General features: G+C 43.3%; 1 protein-coding gene across 1 annotated transcript in view; it reads right to left on the reverse strand.

Annotated features, from left to right (window-relative positions):
• Window positions 1-496: 496 nt before the first annotated feature.
• The window catches only part of LOC137375552 (E3 ubiquitin/ISG15 ligase TRIM25-like), a 44,984-nt gene continuing 24,598 nt past the window's right edge, over window positions 497-20,882 (reverse strand). Inside the window, exons 3-6 of the mRNA XM_068042897.1 lie at window positions 15,606-15,836; window positions 15,238-15,260; window positions 12,297-12,430; window positions 497-2,838 (exon numbers count right to left, since the gene is read on the reverse strand). Of these exons, the coding sequence (XP_067898998.1) occupies window positions 2,318-2,838; window positions 12,297-12,430; window positions 15,238-15,260; window positions 15,606-15,836 (909 nt within the window). The 3' untranslated portion in view covers window positions 497-2,317. The remainder of the gene's footprint in view (window positions 2,839-12,296; window positions 12,431-15,237; window positions 15,261-15,605; window positions 15,837-20,882) is intronic.

The raw sequence follows: 20,882 nt of genomic DNA on the forward strand, positions 1-20,882 counted from the left end.
GTTCATCCAGCTCCAGCTCCAGTTCCCTAGCGCGGTTCTCGAGGAGCTGGAGTTGGGTGCACTTCCCGCAGATGCAGTCAGCAGGGACACTCTTGGCGACCCTTACCTCCCACATTCTGCAGGAGGAACAAACAACTGCCTTAACCTCCATTCCCTCTATTCTAAATTCCCAACAAATCTAACTGAAATTGACTTCCCAGCTGCAAGTTCGCTCCGCACCTCCGCTCCTGTCAAAGCTGCAGTCACCAAAAACTGAAATTGACTTCCCAGCTGCAAGTTCGTTCCGCATCTCAGCTACTGTCAAAGCTGCAGTCACCAAAACTAAAAAAAAAGTCAGAGAAATACAGGTCACTGTCCGAAAATCTCTGCCTTACTAAATATGCCAACACTTTTGCCCCCTTCAGTGTGTGCTGTCAACTGTTAGGGACTGGATGTTCTTTCTTATAAATTCATAAATTTTCCACAAAATAATGGCGTTCAAAAGCATTTATTGGTTTTCATTGAAGTTAAGCATAGAATGAAAGCTATTATAACCAATAATCATACATATACAATGATAACTGTTACTAGTAATTAAACATATTCTTGAGACACTTACAGAACAAGACGGGAGAATTCACTGGGTCACAGGTTTCCAGCTCGAAGGGATCAGCTGGACAAGCCTTGTCGAATTCTGAAGTATTTATTCTAACAGCCTCTTTTTATACTTTTCTTTCACTCTCACTACGCGAGGATCCACATGTTTTAAAGTATGACCTCATCCAATTAGCTGCAATAACTGCAGTTTGAACAAGAATAACTCCCTGCTACGGCCAAGTGAGAAAGAGGTCTAGGGTTCCCTCTCAGCCTTCACCTGGTCTTACTGTAACAGGGTTTAATTTTAAACACACCATGTTTTTAGCTCCCCATTGGTGAATTCTTGTTCGCTACTTTCCAATTATAAGGCAAAGAAACCAGCACAAACAGGCTTTCTTAGGTTTAAAGAAGGTAGAAATTTATTAAACTTAAACTCTAATTCGGTTAATGCCTACGGATAGATGACACCCCTATGCCAGCATGCATACATATACACACATGCAGATAGAGACAGAAAAGAGCAGAAGAAAAATGAAGTGGAAAAGTTTGAGGCAATCTCTGAAGAGAGTTTTTGTTACGGTTGTTCAAGCTCACTGTAGAGTCCTTGATTGTAGGTAGATCTTGCTCTTGGTTGGGGCCCAGTATTCTTCTTAAACCTTATTCGCTGTCGGAGACCTTTCTCTCTTGGGGTTCATGTGTCTTCAGTGGATTTGGAGTTCCATGAGAAAGAGATGGGAACAGACAGGAGAGGCTGTGCTGAGCCAACCAGGAGAGGTCTTTACAGTCCAGGAGCAAACAGACACTCTCTGTTCAAACTGTTTGTACAATTCAGAAAAACCAGGTTGCTAAGCAGGTTAGTCACATGACCAGATGGTCTGATCATGCCTGTTTGTGGATTCAGCCATCCCAGCAACCATCCTGAAATTTGAGCTCCCTCACCTTCAGTGTCTGGTGCTCAAAGTCCATTGTAGGTTAAATTGGATAAGGGAAGTAACCCCTTTGTCTCCACAAGCACTGTTTGTTAATATGAAAATGTATTTCCAGTCAAGGGTCAGGTGATTTTTTTTCTAACAAGTCCTTTCTTCACTTCAGCAACAGTTTTCAATTCAATGTTCATGTGACAAAATTAATGTGTCTTATTGTTGGCAGGTGGGGGGTCTGCATGACACTCCCTATAACTTGACACACTCCCGAATTTCACAGATCCATGGCTGCCGTTAACAAAGACAGTTTTGTGGCCTCTTCTTATCAGCAAAAAAAACTGTCCGACAGGAATTCCTTTTATTAACTGAACATTGCTGACAGAGCTCACTTAAAACCTGTGTTAGTACAAAGAATTTAACCGTGATTAGTGCTACTACGATTCGCTACTGAGATTAATGCCACTAAAATTATACAACTAAGGTAGTAAAATTATACACTAAAATGGACAATGAATTGTAACACTACAATTTGCAGAAAACGCACCAAAAGCAGCTGTTTGTTAGTGTAAGTGAGAGATCCTTAAAAGAAAAGGACAAAGACCCCAGGGATCTTTAAAAGCAGCAAATCACTGTGCTCCTGACATCATCAGAGTGGGAAACCCGGGAATGGCAGCATCAGAGGGGCTGACCCAGGAATTACATCAGCAGAATGCCCCAAACAAGAAGTGACACCTCAAGAGGACCCTCTGCAAAACTGGAAGTGCTGTCGCAGAGATTCCTGAACCGGAAGTGAGGTCACAGTGTCTCAGTTATCAGGATTAATTTAACAGTTTTAAGGTTTTGTCCCAACTATAAAATGCTGGAAACACGGGTTCAGTGAATGTGGTTTGAAATGTGTGTAAATGTGTCAGTGAGTCAGTGACCTGGTGAAATGACACAGTCCCAGCCTCATAGTCCAGCTGGACTCGGATCCTGCTGTTAGACTGGATCAATGGGAGGACAGTGAACTGGGAATTGTGCCGGGCAGTGAGATAACCAGCAATAAAATCCAAACACCATGATTTATTGCTGTCCCCAAGATTAGAATTTCTCCCCTCCCTTGCTATGCTCCCATGTACAATCCCTATTCTCCAATAATCCCCATCAGTCTCCACATCCCATGAATGAGAACCCGAGGAGAAGCTCTGTGAGCAGAGGACTAGGGGATGATCTTTAAACCTCTCTGGGTGAGGTGGGTAGGGCTGCTCCTGATCAGTCCATGTTACTGATCTCAGATCATCAGATAGAACCAAGTTCCAGTTTGCAGTCTTTGGATCCAGGCTCAATGGTGACCTTTTTCCTAGAGAGGAGAGAAGAGATTGGTCAGACAGGGTTATTCCACTCAGATCAATTGATTGACAGCTGCAGGGTAGGAGTGTCAGTATTTCCCAGACAGGATCACCAGGGAAAGGGTACTGAAAAAATTATTAGAACTAAAAGCTGAAAAGTCCCCAGGTCCTTATGGACTTCATCCTAGTGTCTTAAAAGAAGTGGCTGCTGAGATAGTAGATGGATTGGTTTTAATTTTCCAAAATTCCCATTTCGCAGATTCTGGAAAGGTCCCATCAGATTGGAAAATAGCAAATGTGTCTCATCTATTCCAGAAAGGAGGGAGACAGAAAGCAGAAAACTACAGACAAGTGAGCTTAACATCAGTCATAGGGAAAATGCTAGAATCTATTATTAAGAAGGCTTGTAGCGGAGCACTTAGAAAATCTCACCGCAATCAGAGTCAACATGGTTTTATGAAAGGGAAATCATGTTTGACTAATTTATTGGAGTTCTTTGAGGAAGTAACAAACAACGTTGATAAAGGGGAACCTGTGGATGTGCTATACTTAGATTTCCAGAAGCATTTAACAAGGTACCACATCAAAGGTTACTCAGCAAAATAAGAGCTTATGGTATTGGGATTAACCTATTAGCATGGATAAAGGATTGGTTAGCTAACAAGCATAAATAGGTCATTTTCGGGTTGGCAAGATATGATGAGGGTCAGTGCTGGGACCTCAACTATTTACAATTGATATCAATGATTTGGAGCAAGGGACCAAATGTATGGTTGCTAAATTTGCTGATGACACGAAGATAGGTAGAAAAGTAACAATAATAAAAACAAGAAATGCTGGAAATACTCAGCAGGTCTGCAGCATCTATGGAGAGAGAAGCAGAGTTAACGTTTCAGGTCAGTGTCCCTTCTTCAGAACTGGCAAATATTAGAAATGTAAAAGGTGGAGATGTCACATTTTTTCAGGGAGGCTTTAAGGACATCCTGCTAGAGTTTCCTCTGCCCTCCTGGTAGCCTCTTGCCATGATGGAGCTTGGAGTAGAAAGCTTGTTTTGGGAGTCTTATGTCAGTCATGCGAACGATGTGACATCTCCACTGATCCGTGGAATCTCTTGCCCATGATTGCCCAAAATGGAAAAGAAGCATCCGCAAAGGTGCCAGCCAGTCCGAACAACATCGACATACCCAGGTAGCGACCAAGTGCAAACAGTGGAAGCAGCGTTCAGAAATTTGAGCATCCCATTTTCTCGCCTCACCAAACACCACCTGCCCCACCTGTGGCAGAGTGTGCAGATCCAGAATTGGACTATTCAATCACCGAAGGACTCACAACCCTGGAGTGGAAGAAAGTCATCCTCGTTCCCGAGGGACTGCCTAAGAAGAAGAAGAAGGCCTCAACTCCACTTTCCCTCCTACCCTCAATACCCTTTGACTCCATTGTTAGTCAAGAACTTATCTACCTCTGCCTTAAAAAGATTCAATGACCCTGCCTCCACGGCTGTCTGGGGAAGAGAGTTCCAAAGACCCACGACCCTCTGAAAGAAAGAATTCTCCTCATCTCCAATTTAAATGGGCAACCCCTTATTTTTAAACTGTGTCTCCTAGTTCTAGTCTCTCCCACAAGAGGAAACATCCTTTCAACATCCACCCTGTCAAGTCCCCTCAGGAGCTTATCTCTTTCGATAAGATTACCTCTCATTCTTCTAAACTCCAATGCATACAAACTGACTAGCAGTGACCAGTGTCTTGAAACTGAGGATCTTGGCCTGAGAGAGGACACTGATATTGGAGCACCTATCTTGCCACTAAATTTGCAGGATCCTTTGAGGCACCGCTGGTGATATCTCTCCAGGGCTTTGAGATGTCTGCTGTACAGTGTCCATGTTTCTGACGCATACAGGAGGGAAGGTAACACTGCAGCCCTGTAGACCATGAGCTTGGTGCCAGGTTTGACATCCTTGTCGTCAAACACTCTTTTCCTCAGCTGATTGAAGACTGCGCTGGCACACTGGAGGCGATGTTGAGTTTCATCGTCAATGTCTGCCCTTGCTGAAAGGAGGCTTGACAAGTTATCCACATTGTCCAGTGGTTTGTCTTGGATCTTGATAGTCAGGGGGCAGTGTTGCGCTGTGGGAGCAGGCTGGTAGAGGACCTTTGTCTTCCAGATGTTAATCTTAAGGCCCATTCTATCATACGCCTCCATGAATGCATCACCGAAGGTTTGAAGCTCGGCCTCTGAATGTGTGGATATGCAAGCGTCATCAGCTTGATGACAAAGGTTGGAGTGGCCTTGGTTCTGGACTGTAGGTGACTTAGGTTAAATAGTTTCCCGCTCGTCAACGTAGAATTGATCTACTCCGGCAGGGAGCTTCAAGGGGATGAGGTGGAGTGTTGCAGTGAAGAAGATGGAAAAGAGTGTTGGTGCGATGACACAGCCTTGCTTGACCCCAATTTTCATCGGTTTGGATCAGTGGCAGATCCATGGACATGTCCTCATGCAGCAGGCAGAGAATGGTGACGCATTTCTCCAGGCAGCCAAATTTGAGGAGGATGTTCCATAATCCCTCCCAGTTGATAGAGTCGAAGGCCATTGTGAGGTTAGAGAAGGCCGTGTATAAAGGTTGCTGCTGCTCCCTACATTTTTCTTGGAGTTGTCTTGCTGTGAAGATCATGTCCACTGTGCCTCTTGATGGATGGAATCCACATTGTGATTCCAGTAGGAGCTCTTCAGCCACGGGAGGAGGTGGTTGAGAAGGACTCTTGCGATGACCTTGCCTGTGGCGGACAGCAGGGATACCCCTCTGTAGTTACCATAGTCAGTCTTGTTGCCTTTTTTGAAGATGGTCACAATTATGGCGCCTTGGAGGTCCCCTGCATGCTCTCCTCCTTCCAGATGAGGGAGAATAGACCATGTATTTGTGTTAAGAGTGCCTCTCCGTTGTAATTTAGAATTTCAGCAGAAATTCCGTCTATGCCGGTGGTCTTATTGTTCTTTAGCTGTTGAGTTGAGGCTACAAGCAGATCAGCCATGATCTTATTAAATGGTTAATTGGCAGAGCAGGCTCGAGGGGACGAATGACCTACTTCTGCTCCTAATTCGTATGTACATATGTCAGCCCCATATTACCTGTTAGACTGTATTCTTCCCATATTAAATAAATGGCCTTCAACCAGAATCCCTGTTAAATAACAGTCTGTGGGTCCCAGTGCTGTACACTCAGTGCAAACACTGTACTGAACATAGGAACATAGGAAATAGGAGCAGGAATAGACCATTTAATCCCTCGAGCCAGCTCTACCATTCAGATAGATCATGTCTTTATTGTCTAGAAATCTATCGATCTCTGTCTTAAACATACTCAATGACTGAGACTCCACCACCCTCTGGGTAAAGAAATTCTTCCTCACCTCAGTCCTAAATGGCCTACCTCTTATTCTGAGACTGTGTCCATTGGTTCTAGAAGCCCCAGCCAGGGGATACTTAACAGTTGCTGTTAGGGTTGGAGAAGGTGAGTTTTAGACCAGTTTTAAACAGGGTTCACTCAGGCTTTGCTTGCAGCTTCACCTTGTTAATTAGAGAATTGGTTTAAACCAGTTTTCAGGGGGCTAGAGTGAGTCAGTATAAAAGTGAGCCATCTTACAGTGCTGACTTTGTTTTGCATTGGAGTGCTGACTTGGGTGCAATAGAGTGCGACAGTGGAAGTTTGGTAAGTGAGGAAGTTCGGTAAGGAAGGATCGAGGAGCTCCTTTCATTTCCTACCTGTCCTCAGTGAGGGGAGCCCAGAGCTTCCAAAGAGCACAGCTGACTGGGAGAAGACTCAGAGGGCAGAGTTCCGGACCGGTAAGTATAAAAAACTTACCTCTGGTAAAAAAAACTGAAAGTGATGTCACAGGAAAGCTGTGACCTGATTGGCTGGTAGGGATTTTTTTTTACTGAATTTGAAAATAAAACATTGATAAAAATTGATTAAAACCCTCACTAACTAATTAATAAGTAGAGTAACTAAACCAGAGGGAGGAGATTACTGTATTTAGTTAGCATTTAATATTTATAGTAGGAATCTAGCACTAGGGACCATATCGTTCTAACAATTTAGTAAGGATTTAATAAGTATTTATTTATTTTAAATTAATTTATTAATTAGTGCTAGAAATGTCAGTTAGAGGGGTGAAGTGCTTCGCCTGTGAGATGTGGGAGGTCCGTGACGCTTCCAGTGTTCCGGACGACTATATCTGCAGGAAGTGTACCCAGTTGCAGCTCCTCACAGACCGCAATGGATCGGTTGGAGCGGCAACTGGATGCACTCGGGAGCATGCAGGTGGCGGAAAGCGTCATAGACAGGAGTTTTAGAGAAGTGGTTACACCCAAGGTGCAGGCAGATAGATGGGTGACCTCAAGAAGGGACAGGCAGTCAATGCAGGAATCCCCTGTGGCTATCCCCCTCTCTAACAAGTATACCGTTTTGGATACTGTTGGGGAGGATGGCCTATCAGGGGAAAACAGCAGCAGCCAGAGCATTGGCACCACGGCTGGCACTGTTGTTCAGCAGGGAGGGACAAAGCGCAGAAGAGCAATAGTTATAGGGGACTCTATAGTCAGGGCACAGATAGGCGCTTCTGTGGACGTGAAAGAGATTCCAGGATGGTATGTTGCCTCCCCGGTGCCAGTGTCAAGGATGTCTCTGAACGGGCAGGGGGCATTCTGAAGGGGGAGGGTGAACAGCCAGAGGTTGTGGTACACATCGGTACCAACGACATAGGCAGGAAGAGTGACGAGGTCCTGCAGGAGGAGTTTAGGGAGTTAGGTAGAAAGTTAAAAGACAGGACCTCTACGGTTGTAATCTCGGGATTACTCCCTGTGCCACGTGCCAGTGAGGCTAGAAATAGGAAGATAGTGCAGCTAAACCCGTGGCTGAACAGCTGGTGCAGAAGGGAGGGTTTCAGATATCTGGACCATTGGGATCTCTTCAGGGACAGATGGGACCTGTACAAGAAGGACGGGTTGCATCTAAACTGGGGGCACAAATATCCTGGCTGCGAGGTTTGCTAGAGTCACTCGGGAGGGTTTAAACTAGTGTGGCAGGGGGGTGGGAACCAGAGCAGTAGGACAGCTAGTGAAATAAATGAGGGGGAACTAGTAAATAAGGCCAGCAAGACTAAGAGGAACAGCAGGCAGGGAGATGTTGCTGAGCACAGCGGGACTGGTGGTCTGAAGTGCATTTGTTTCAATGCGAGAAGTATAACAGGTAAGGCAGATGAACTTAGAGCTTAGATTAGTACTTGGAACTATGATGATGTTGCTATTAGAGACTTGGTTGAGGGAAGGACAGGATTGGCAGCTAAATGTTCCAGGCTTTAGAAGCTTCAGGCGGGATAGAGGGGGATGTAAAAGGGGTGGGGGAGTTGCATTACTGGTTCAGGAGAATATCACAGCTGTACTGCGGGAGGACACCTCGGAGGGGTCATGCAGCGAGGCAATATGGGTGGAGCTCAGGAATAGGAAGGGTGCAGTCATGATGTTGGGGGTTTACTACAGGCCTCCCAACAGCCAGCGGGAGGTAGAGGAGCAGATATGTAGACAGATTCTGGAAAGATGTAAAGGTAACAGGGTTGTAGTGGTGGGTGATTTTAACTTCCCCTATATTGACTGGGACTCACTTAGTGCTAGGGGCTTGGATGGGGCAGAAGTTGTGAGGAACATCCAGGAGGGCTTCTTGAAACAATATGTAGATAGTCCAACCAGGGATGGGGCCATACTGGACATGGTATTGGGGAATGAGCCCAGCCAGGTGGTGGACGTTTCAGTAGGGGACCATTACGGGAACAGTGACCATAATTCCATCAGTTTTAAGGTACTTGTGGATAAGGATAAGAGTAGTCCTCTGGTGAAGGTGCTAAATTGGGGGAAGGCTAATTATAACAATATTAGGCAGGAACTGAAGAATTTAGATTGGGGGGCGGCTGTTTGAGGGTAAATCAACATCTGACATGTGGGAGTCTTTCAAACGTCTGTTGATTAGAATCCAGGACCGGCATGTTCCTGTGAGGAAGAAGGATAAGTTTGTCAAGTTTCGGGAACCTTTGATAACGCAGGATATTGTGAGCCTAGTCAAAAAGAAAAAGAAACATTCGTAAGTGCTGGAAGACTAGGAACAGACGAATCCCTTGAGGAATATCAAGACAGTAGGAAGGAACTTAAGCAAGGAGTCAGGAGGGCTAAAAGGGGTCATGAAAAGTCATTGGCAAACAGGATTAAGGATAATCCCAAGGCTTTTCATATGTATATAAAGAGCAAGAGGGTAACCAGGGAAAGGATTGGCCCACTCAAGGATAGAGAAGGGAATCGATGCGTGGAGCCAGAGGAAATGGGCGAGGTGCTAAATGAGTACTTTGCATCAGTATTCACCAAAGAGAAGGACTTGGTGGATGATGAGCCTAGGGAAGGGAGTGCAGATAGTCTCAGTCATCTCATTATCAAAAAGGAGGAGGTGTTGGGTGTCTTGCAAAACATTAAGGTAGATAAGTCCCCAGGGCCTGATGGGATCTATCCTAGAATACTGAGGGAGGCAAGGGAAGAAATTGCTGGGATAAAAACAAGACATGCTGGAACCACTCAGCAGGTCTGGCAGCATCTGTGGAAAGAGAAGCAGAGTTAATGTTTCGGGTCAGTGACCCTTCTTCGGAACTGACTTCCAAAGAGTTCCAAAGAAGGGTCACTGACCCGAAACGTTAACTCTGCTTCTCTTTCCACAGATGCTGCCAGACCTGCTGAGTGGTTCCAGCATGTCTTGTTTTTATTTCAGATTTCCAGCATCCGCAGTATTTTGCTTTTAAGAAATTGCTGGGGCCTTGACAGAAATCTTTGCATCCTCATTGGCTACAGGTGAGGTCCCAGAGGACTGGAAAATGCAACACCAAGATCCCTGCATCGCCTCTTATCCGAAGGCCTGCCGAATCAAGTGCCAATAAGGCATAAGTGGACAGCGGCGGAACTTCCATAGGATCAAGGACCCCATCACCAGAAGTCGCACCTTAGGAAAGCTGCCGGCCAATTAGAGGAATTGCAACTTCTCGGTGTTGCATTTTCCAAATCGTCAGCATAAAATCCTGGTCTTTGTGCTTGTCTTCACAGAGCAAGATGCTAAAAATTTCCCAGGAATACTAGAGAATCAAGGGAATCAAGGGATTTGTGAGAATGAGGAACTGAAAGAGATTAGTATTAATAAAGTAGTCCAGGAGAAATTAATGGGACTGAAAGTTGATAAATTCCTTTGACCTGATGATCCCAGAGCGTTGGAAAGAGGTGGGTGTAGAGATAGTGGATATGTTGGTGATCATCTTCCAAAATTCGATAGAATCTGGAATGCTTCTGTGGAGGCGGTGGCTGCTGCTGGAGGAGTATCTGCCTGAGGTCCAGGAGCGCCACAGGTAGGTCAGGGCGGGAGGGTTCCCAAGGGGTGGGGGTTGCGGGGGGAGCAGGATGTAGGGGCTCATTAGCAAGGCCCCTCTTCCTGATTCTGAGTCGCTCGTTCAGGCACTAATTACCTTTTAACAAGAGACCACCCCCTTCCCCACCTGGAGCCGGGAAGCAGCCCAGATGATTTTTCATGCTGTGCTTCCTGTGCAGCACAGGACCACCAGGCCGCTTGGTTAATTGCAGTGGCGATGGAATGAGGCCCAGTAAAGAGCCTTAATTGGCGAAGGGGCAGGAAGGCCATTCACAGGCCTTCCTGCCCCAGTCTAAATTTTGGCAAGGGCGAGATGGTGGCAGGAACCCCCCCAGCAACCACCATCTCACCCGATTTTATGTTCTCCCTGCTTCCAAATCCACTGTGGGGGAGAGCATAAAATTCCCCATATAGTATTTGTTAGTTTCTCCGGCCATTTCCTTCTTCCCCATTATAAATTCTCCTATCTATGCCTGTAATGGGCCCACATTTGTCTTTGCTAATCCTTTCCTTTTTACATACTATAGAAGCTTTTACAGTCCATTGTTATGTTTCTCACTAGTTTACTTTCATATTCTATTTTCTATTTCTTTATCAGTTTCTTGCTTCTCTTTTGCTGAATTCTAAAATGCTTCCAATCCTCAGGCTTACTATTTTTTGGCAAATTTATAAGCCTCTACCTTTGATCTAATACAATCTTTAACTTCTCTTATTAGCCATTTTTGTATCACCTTTGCTGCTGGGTTTTTGTGCCTCAAAGGAATGTAAATTTATTATAAGCTATATATTAATTCTTTAAATGCGAGCCATTGCCTATCCACCATCATACCTTTTAATATAGTTTCCCAATCTACCACAGCCAACTTGCCCCTCATACTTTCATACTTTCCTTTGTTTAGATTTAAGACCCCGATTTTGGATTGAACTACATCACTTTCAAACTTAGTGTAAAATTATATTATGTTATGGTCACTCTTCCCTAGAGACGTCTTTAAAATGAGATTACTAATCAGCCCTACCTCATTGCACAATACTAGATCTAAACTAACCCATTCTCTAGTTTGTTCCTTAACATACTGTTCTAGAAAATCATCTTGTATACATTTCTGTGAGACAGAGTAGTAGTCAGTTTAATAACACAAACCCCTGGTACTGTGCACATGTTTTCCCAGACATAATTGAGGGGATTCGCTGGGACACAACACATCCCTCACAGTTACAGCACTATAATATCAGTACTGGCTGTATGAGGAACACACAGCTCACAGGAGTGTGCCCTGGGCTCTCTCCCTCCTGTTACTGTCCCATCCTGAATGCAGCCTGATCAAAACCTCCATCAGTTTACACAGCAGTGAGGATTCATTTGTGAATTGAAATGATTATAAAGACACCATAGGATATTTCCACTCTCACGCTGATCCCAGTCAACAGCTCAAGGACATTTCTGGAATAGAGACTGCTCTAGAGGAGGGGGATGAGTTACATTTGATGGATCCCTGTATTCAGTGCAATCTGGTACTGTAAACAACATGCACAATGACTGAGAATTGCAACACAGCGAGGTCAAACCTCCTTCAGATTACTCAATTGTGGGTTATATATTCCATCCTCATATATTCCTACATTATAGCAGTAACTACACTTCAAAAATAGAACATTACATTGGCTGTAAAGCACTTTGGGACATCCCGAGGTTGTGGAAGGAGCGACAAAAATGCAAGTCTTCCTTTATTTTACTCCCCTCTTTAAACACACTGACAGTGCTGTGAGGGAGAGTGTCCCTTTAAGATACACTGTGATTGACAGTGTGTAACCCTGCCCCATGGTGGGTGAAGCTCTGGCCCATTCCAATGAGGAATGTTTAAAACAGGCCTCACTGGGGACTGAGGATTAATCTCAGGCTCCTGATCCACAGACACAGGGAGCTGATATTAAAGTTCAGGGATATTCCCAGCTGTCTGAACACAACTGACTCGACCTGCTCTCAGTCCCTTATCATGGAGAAAAGCTGCACGTTCTTACTGATGATTCCCAATATGTCTGAATGATACGTTTCCCATCCATTCAGCCTCTTCTGGATAAGTTGGGATATATTGGACAGGTTCAGGGTGAGTGCTGGAACATCTGGGTCTGTCACTCTCTGAGTCTCAGTCACTCTGTAATGAAAGAGGAGAGAATATTTTTAACAGCGGGGACATTTCAGATCAGAAACCCAAAGGGGAACGAGTGATCAGTGCAACAACCTGCACCCCTTCTAATGCTCGTACTGACACCCTGCAGCAACCCATCCTGAAAATGGCAGAATCCCGGGATTTACAGTCTCCCTGTATTCACACTGATTTCCACGTACAGTGGGATCCTGGTTTGCTGCCACTTTAGCTCAGTTTGTGATTTTCAAAGCAGTCTGTGTTCAGTCCAGTTTCTCTGTACTGGAGCCTCATCTTTCCATTATTAATAATGATTATTATCCCGAGGGTCTCCAGTCTGTGCTTCCTCCTCTCTGCAGGAACACACTCACTACAATAATGTGAAGTGGGATCGGTGGGATTACCTCAGAAGACTTGATTTTCAAAGGCCGTCGGGTGTTGGGGCAGAGGGGCTATTAAAAGTTCAGGTCAAAAAACACGACCACAATCCCGCCAGTTACAATTCTAACAAACACAAATCAGGCCATCAGTGAGGCTCCTGCAGAGTTCTTTGCCTGATGATATCAGAGACGTGGCTGCAGGATGACAAGGATTGGGTCCTGAATATTGAGAGGTATATGATGTTTAAGAAGAATGGGAAGCTAGGTAAAGGTGGAGGGGGTAGCACTGTTAATCAAGGCTGGCACTGGTGCAATAGTTAGAGATGACCTTGGTTTAGGAGATCAGGATGTAGAATCAGTTTGGGTGGGGATGAGGAATAGTAGGGGAAAGAAGTCACTAGTGGGAGTGGTCTACAGGCCCCCGAACAGTAATCACAATGTAGGACGAAGTATACAAGAAGAAATATTGGGTGCTTATGACAAAGAAACGGCAGTGATCATGGGTGATTTTAATCTACATATGAACTGAAAAAATCAGATTGGCAATAGTAGCCTGGATGAGGAATTCATAGAATGCTTTTGAGATAGTTTCTTAGAGCAGCACGTTCTGGAAGCAAACAGAGAGCAGGTTATATTAGACTTGGTATTGTGTAATGTGATAGGATTAATTAATGACCTCAGGGTAAAGTCACCTCTAGGTAGCAGCAACCACAATATGATTGAATTTTACATCCAGTTTGAAAGAGAGAAGTAAGTCTAAGACTAGTATTTTAAACTTAAATAAAGACAACTATGTGGGCATGAAAGCTGAGCAAGCTGAAGTGAACTGGCCTACTAGCCTAGTAGATAGATCAATAGAGAAGCAGTGGCAGACATTCAAGGGGATATTTCCAAATACTCTGGATAAGTATATTCCTACAATAGAAAAATTCTAAGGGGAGGACCCACCATCCGTGGTTAACTAAAGAAATTAAGGAAAGCATCAAACTTAAGAAAAAGGCATATAATTGCGCAAAGATGAGTGACAGGACAGATGATTGGTCAGAATATAAAGAACAGCAGAGAATGGCTAAAAAGTTAGACAGGAGAAAGAAATTAGAGTATGAGAAGATGCTAGCTATAAATGTGAAAACAGATAGCAAGAGTTTCTACAGGTATTTAAAAAGCAAAAGAATAAGTAAAGTGAGTGTTGGTCCTCTAGAGAGTGAGATTGGGGAGTTAATAGTAGATAATAAGGAAATGGCAGATGAAATGAACAAATATTTTGCTTCTGTCTTCACTATAGAGGATACAAAAATCACTCCAGTAATAGCTGTAAATCAGGAGGTGGAAGGAAGAGAGGAACCTGATAAAATTACAATCACCAGGGAAGCGGTACTGACCAATCTGATGGAGCAGCTGGCTGACAAGTTCCCAGGTCCTGATGGGCTTCATCCTAGGGTCTAAAAAGAGGTGGCTAATGAGGTAGTAGATGGGTTGGTGTTAATTTTTCAAAATTCACTTGATTCTGGACAGGTTCCATCAGACCGGAAAAAGGCAAATATAACCCCTCTATTCAAGAAGTGGGGGGAGGCAGAAAACAGGTAACTATAGGCCAGTTAGCTTGACGTCTGTTGTGGGGAAGGTGTTGGAATTGATCATTAAGGAGGCTATAGCCGGGAACTTAGAAAAACTCAAGGTAATCGGGAATAGTCAGCATGGTTTTGTGAAAGGGAGATCATGTTTAACTAATTAATTGGGGTTCTTTGAAGGAGTAACATGTACCGTGGATAAAGGGGAGCCTGTTGACGTACTGGATTGGATTTCCAGAAGGCATTTGACAAGTTGCCACATAAAAGGTTATTGCGCAACATTGGAGCTCATGGTATAGAGGGTAACATATTAGCTTGGATAGAACATCGGCTAGCTGGCAGAAAACAGAGTATGCATAAATGAGTTCTTTTCTGATTGGCAGGACATGATGAGTGGAGTCCCACAGGGATATGTGCAGGGGCCTCAACATTTTATAATTTTAACTTTAACCCTGATCTTTCAACTTTAACCACCATATCATATTCCCCCATTTTCGATGGAGACCCAGAGCTCCTGGTTCCCTTTCTGAGTGACAAAGATGTACCCACAGATCCCCAGCTGCGGACTGCTGCCGCCTGTTGTTCCCATCTGGCTGACATTTAGGTAGAGGACAATGCAGCTTTCTCTCACATTTCTGAGAAGATATACATACTGATGGAACAGCCCAAGTCATTACCATTTCCCACAGGCTGCCTGAGTCAATAACCCCTCAAACCACAGATAAACATCACTCAATATTCCCACCATTTCAAAGCACTTTATCTGGGAAGGTTTCCAAGCCGTGATTCTACTTTCACTCTTCTCCCAGATACAGGTGAAGGTTCCCTATCAGCAGCAGGTTCTGTATGACTGAGAGGAACTTACCTGGAAAGGACCTGCTTCCAGTTCTGTGAATAAAGAGAGGAGATCAAGTCAGTAAACGAACAAACCAACACCCAATGGAAGCAAACAGTGAATTTGGGATTGAGAGTAAAGAGTTCAGTGTGTAACAGTTGGGGGAGCCAGTCACAGGAATGGGGAATAATCCCACATTTCACTGCACTCCATCCTGGGGCAGCACCAACACTCCGAGTGCAGGGCTGAGGGGGCAGCACCAACACTCTGAGGGCAGGACTGAGGAGGCAGCTCCAATGCTCGGACCCACCAACAATCTTCAAACAATTCAGCCTCACACCAGCCTCACTGAAACATCCCATTCCCCAGCCATGACCCTGTTTATATTGAAGATGTACCTGAATAAAGAAGAGATTGTCCCTCTGTGCCAGGCTGTGGGTTTCTCCATCTATTAATGTCATCTGTTCCATCCTCTTGTTTAATGCTTCAGAACAACTTCTAATCTGTGAGAGAGCTCGGAGACCCTCCTCATCGATCAGTTTCAGTGTGTATTCTTCATCTTTTTCCAGCTGTCTCCTCCATTCAGAGAAGCTCTTCGATAACTTTCCTTTCAGCTCATTGACTCGTGTCTGAAACCCAAACCAACTCTCATTACAAACGGCCCTTCCACACAGCTGTTACCCTGAGCACACGGCACTTTCCAGGGATGGGACAGTTTGTTTAGATCACTACTCCATCACCCATTAAAGATAGACAAGCAGTGGAGGGTGTCTACTGGGAGAGAAAACACACTTTAACCAGTGTTGTCTTGAGCCTTGAGTTTAAAAGAAAGAGCTCTGTATTTAGACTGTGTATGGCACTGCCACCTGGTCCATCCACATCTGGAGTGATGGCTCCAGTTTTGGTGCCCACACCTGGTGAAGGAGATGGAGATTCTGGAGAGGACAGTGGCCAGAATGACACGTAGTCTGATGGATTTTAGTTCACAGGATCGGCTCCAAGAGGTCAGGGGATTTAGAGAAAGGCAGGCCGAGAGGGACAGGATTGAGGTGTGAAAATGATGGAGGGATTATTGGACTCACTCATTGGGTGAGGTCCTTGAGATGGATTGGGATAGTAGGACTAGAGGGCCTGGGTATAAAATCCATAGACACAGTTAGGTTAGACGTCCGAGTCCTCAATTGCTGGAACATACTCCCTGAACATGTGGTCGGTGTGGAGTCTGCTTGGGATGGAAATGCAATACTGTATTAATGTGCCTGCTGGCTTACCTTAGTCATGTGACCTGTACCATGAGGCACACACTGTAGGCAACCATCACAAGGTAGTTCAATAAAAACACAGTACAAGCAAGACTTTTGTCCTGTGAGCTCGTAACATGGTATCAGAGCGGAGCTGAGATTGAGTGTTGAAGAGCTGTTTAAAAACATAGCTACTAAAAGAGGAATACAGGAATGTTCAGAGCTGTTTAAAGCCACAGAAAGGGAACAAAGTAGATGGCCACAGCAGAAAACAGTGAGTAAGACACAATAGCTGCAAATTTCCTCTCCTGGCGCTGGTCGAAACGAAAGATGTATGAAGCAGAACTAGCAGTTTTTCCACTCACAGTGCAAAATTACGAAATTGTGACAGATTTAATTAACAAATCAGAGCAACTACGAATAGCTACACTTTTATCACTGTTGGCGAGAGACCTTTACAAAATGTATTCCACCCGAAATCTTTATGAAGAACAAAAAAAAAATGGATGGCAGAAATGTTGGAAGCCTTGAAGGCATGCTTTGAACCCCAAGTGAACGTAACTTATGAATGGTATATGTTCAACATTAGGACTCAAGGTGAAAAAGAAAACGTTGATCAATAAGTGACTGCATTAACACAGCTCGCAGAATCCTGTGAATTTGAGTAACTAAAACATGATCTAATTAAAGACAAAATTGTAGTAGGCATAAGAGATCCCACAGTGACAGCATATTATTATGACCAAGTGGGAGGAGTGCACTGTCTTTCTCTAGTTCCACTTCTTCACAGGTCACAACATCCATTTAAATGTGTACTCAGTTACTGATGCGGCCAATTATATACTCTATCTATTTTAGTTTCAGAATAAAATCCACAAAACAGTTTCTTTAATAAACAGCAAAAACATATTCCCTGCTAAATACCCAACACACAGGCACATCAGTTAAAGGAAAGATAAAGATGCTTTGGCCAAAGTATTTGTTAATTCTGGAAGAACAGGATAAGGTATGGTCTGTTCCAGATGGCAAACAGGCAATACGATTACACGTAGACAGGTCACTGGGACCTTTTCAGAAGCAGTTCATTCAGGAGATGTTGAGAGGAAGTCTTCCAAAAGCTTTTCAGGAGAAATGCGACATCAGGCATTACAGCTATCACACACTGGATTTTTTGTAGGGTTTCTCAGAGAGGTGGAGAAAAGTTGAGCTGGGTGTTTCTTCAGCAGGCTCCAAACCCAACCAGCTCAAAACAGTATTCAAAAATGAAACCCACTCTTGAGCACCATATATCTTGACATGTCACTTATCTTGTAAACAACTCCCATTGTCAGAAGACATCTGACATCCAGTAAATGTTTTTCAACAGTCCATCCAGTGACCCTTTTAAAAAAAATGTCCAGCATCAATGGAATCATTTCAGTTCTCCAATGAATCCATTTCCACAATTCTAAAACACAAGTCCTCAAAAAAATATTAAAAATGGAAGCACTTTCATAACACCTCCATCCTTGGAGGAATGAATCGCTATTTTTAAATGTGTTTCATGACAAAGTGTGGAAAAAAACAGAAGATAAAATAAATATTAAAACACATTTATGTACTCATTCTCATTCACTGTTTACCTGCAACTAATACAGTTCTGCTTTGTAGCTTCTTTGTACTCAGATACCTCAAAGCAAAGCTAAATTCTCGACAAATCATCAGCAATTACATTGTTGTTCCCCGCAATGTGGATAATCTTTAAGTGATAGAGCTGCAATAGTAAACTCCATCAAAATAGTTTTGCATTCTGGGTTTTGAATTTTTCCACAAAGGCTTATGATATAAGGGTTATGATCAGTATGTACCAGTGTTTCTCTGTAGTCATGGCGGACATAGACTTCAAAATGCTTAAGAGCTATTAATAAGCCGAGGAACTCTTTTCCCACCATTGAGTATCTCTTTTCATGTTGATTTAGATTTTTGGAAAAGTATCCCACTGGCCTGATTCATCGTCTCCTAACAGGACTGCACTGATCCCCAGGTCACTAGCATCAATTGCTACCTTGAAGGCTTAGTGAAATTTGAGGCAGCTAACACCGGTTCATTGATCAAAATGGCTTTCAGCCTTTCAAAAGATGCTTGGCACTTTCCTGACCACACTATCTTGGTTTTCTTTTTTTCCAGAAAATCCATCAGTGGAGCAGCTACAATACTGAAAATTGATACAAATTTGTGGTAGAAATCACAACCCCAAAAACCTCATGATTTTTCATTTAATCTTGGAGCAGGGAACTCCATCAATGCTTGTACTTTTGTTGTTCTTGGCAACACTTGTCCTTGTCCTATATGCCCTAGGTCGGTTACCTGTGCTTTTGTTAATTCACTTTTGGCAAGGTTTATCATCAAATCAGCCACCTGTAATTTTCTAAACAGAGCTTTTAGTTGTTCCAAGTGGCCCTTACAAGTGTCACTGTATACCAGCACATCATCCAGGTAAACCACACAGTTAGGAACACTGGCTACCACTTGGTTCATTAGTATCTGAAAAGTGGCTGGGGCATTTTTTTTAGCCCAAATGGCATCACTTAGCATTGGAAAAAACTGTCTGGTGTGACAAAGGCCAATATTTCTTTAGCTTGGGGTGTTAAAGGAACTTGCCAGTATCCCTTTAACAATGAAATTTTGGTAAGAAATGTGGCACTGCCAACTCTGTCAATACAGTCTTCTAAGTAAGGAATTGGGTAGGAGTCTGCCTTTGTGACTGCATTAACCTTTCTGTAATTGTTATGACCAAGGTGGAAGTAATGCACTGTTAATTCAGTCCCACCACTCCACAGGTCATAGCATATTAGTAAAGTTTCCCACCGACTGCAAATTAGCTAAATTAAACACTTCATTAACCCCCAGAATAAAACACCAAACAACAACAAATGAACTATTTATTAATAAACTAAATCTTAAACAATATTGAGATAAATCTATGTCTGAAAAGACTTTATAAATTATTATTCCTCCTAACCCTCATGCATGCACACATGCATTCAAAAACCAATGGTTAACTGTTTTTTTTTAATAATGTTTTTAAATCAGAGCTGTCTCTTATGAATAATAAAATAACTAGGTTGTAAGTCCTGGTGGGTTGCTTTCCTGGATTGGTGAGGTGTTCCAGAGGCGAATAGTCAGATGCCACTCGAGGTCTCCAGGCAAATTTGATCAACAGTCTGTAATGGATATGTGTTCAAGGCAATTCGGCTATAGCAGGTGTCACACAAATCTTTCAACAAAGAGTATAGCAACAGGTCTATTTGGATTTTGAATTGTCAGTCTAACAGTGGAAACTTTCCTGAGAATTCCAAAATTCCCAGAAACACAAAAGGCAACAGAAAGTCACTCCTAAGGCAGAGACTTCTCAGAGACTGGAAGTAAAAAAAAGAATTTGCTACCTGAAACAATGCAAAGATTTCTTTCCAGGGGTCTTTTTCCTCTTTAGGTGAAACACAGCCTCTAGACCAATGTAGATTGTCTGATGAGAGGGACAAATCTTCCTTCACAGAGAGAAGCTCTTCCGGACTACCAGAACAAACCGGTTCCAGCCAGTTTTACACACAACTGATACAATACAGCATGTGACCTCATCTCTCTTGCAGCTGCCTAGAAACAGGCTTGCAGCTCGCACTCACTGTTCCCTAAGAGAGAACAAAAAACTGCTCACAGTCTTAAAGGCATACAGACCCCCTCCCAGCCCCACTTAGTTTTTACAGGAAAAAAACAACACTCCCAGAACACCTCTGCCCTTGGCAAAATGAAACACCATTCTTGAATGTGTTTCATTACAATGCAAAACAGAAACTGAAAAAAAAACTCCAAACATATTTTCATATTCATGCCCCATTCACTCTACTGGTAATAAACTGAATTTTTCTTCGCACCATCGTTATTTATGTAAGTTAACAAGGTTAAATACGTAACAAAGCATCAGTGATAACATTGTTTTTCCCCGAAATATGTACAATCTTCAAATGATAAGGCTGTAACAATAAACTATATCTAAATATTCTGGCATTTTGTCTTTTAAATTTTTTTCTCAAACCTTAATGGGTTATGATCAGTGTACATTAGCATTTCTTTGTAGTCTTGGCGGACATATACTTTGAAATGTTTAAGAGCCAGCAATACTCCTAATGTTTCTTTTTCCACAGTGGAATACTTTTTTTGGTGGCGATTTAGTTTTCTTGACAAGTACTCTACTGGTTTCTCTATGCCCGATTTGTCATCTTACAATAGAACTGCACCAACTCCTACGTCGCTAGCATCAATCGCTATCTTGAACAGTTTCGTAAAATTTGGAGCATCCAACACTGGTTCATTAGTTAAGATTGCCTTTAGCTTTTCAAAAGCTGCCTGGCAATCATCTGACCATACTACCTTGGCTTTCATTTTCTGTAGAAAATC

The sequence above is a fragment of the Heterodontus francisci genome, chromosome 12, assembly GCF_036365525.1.
Source record: "Heterodontus francisci isolate sHetFra1 chromosome 12, sHetFra1.hap1, whole genome shotgun sequence".
Classification (NCBI taxonomy): Eukaryota; Metazoa; Chordata; class Chondrichthyes; order Heterodontiformes; family Heterodontidae; genus Heterodontus; species Heterodontus francisci.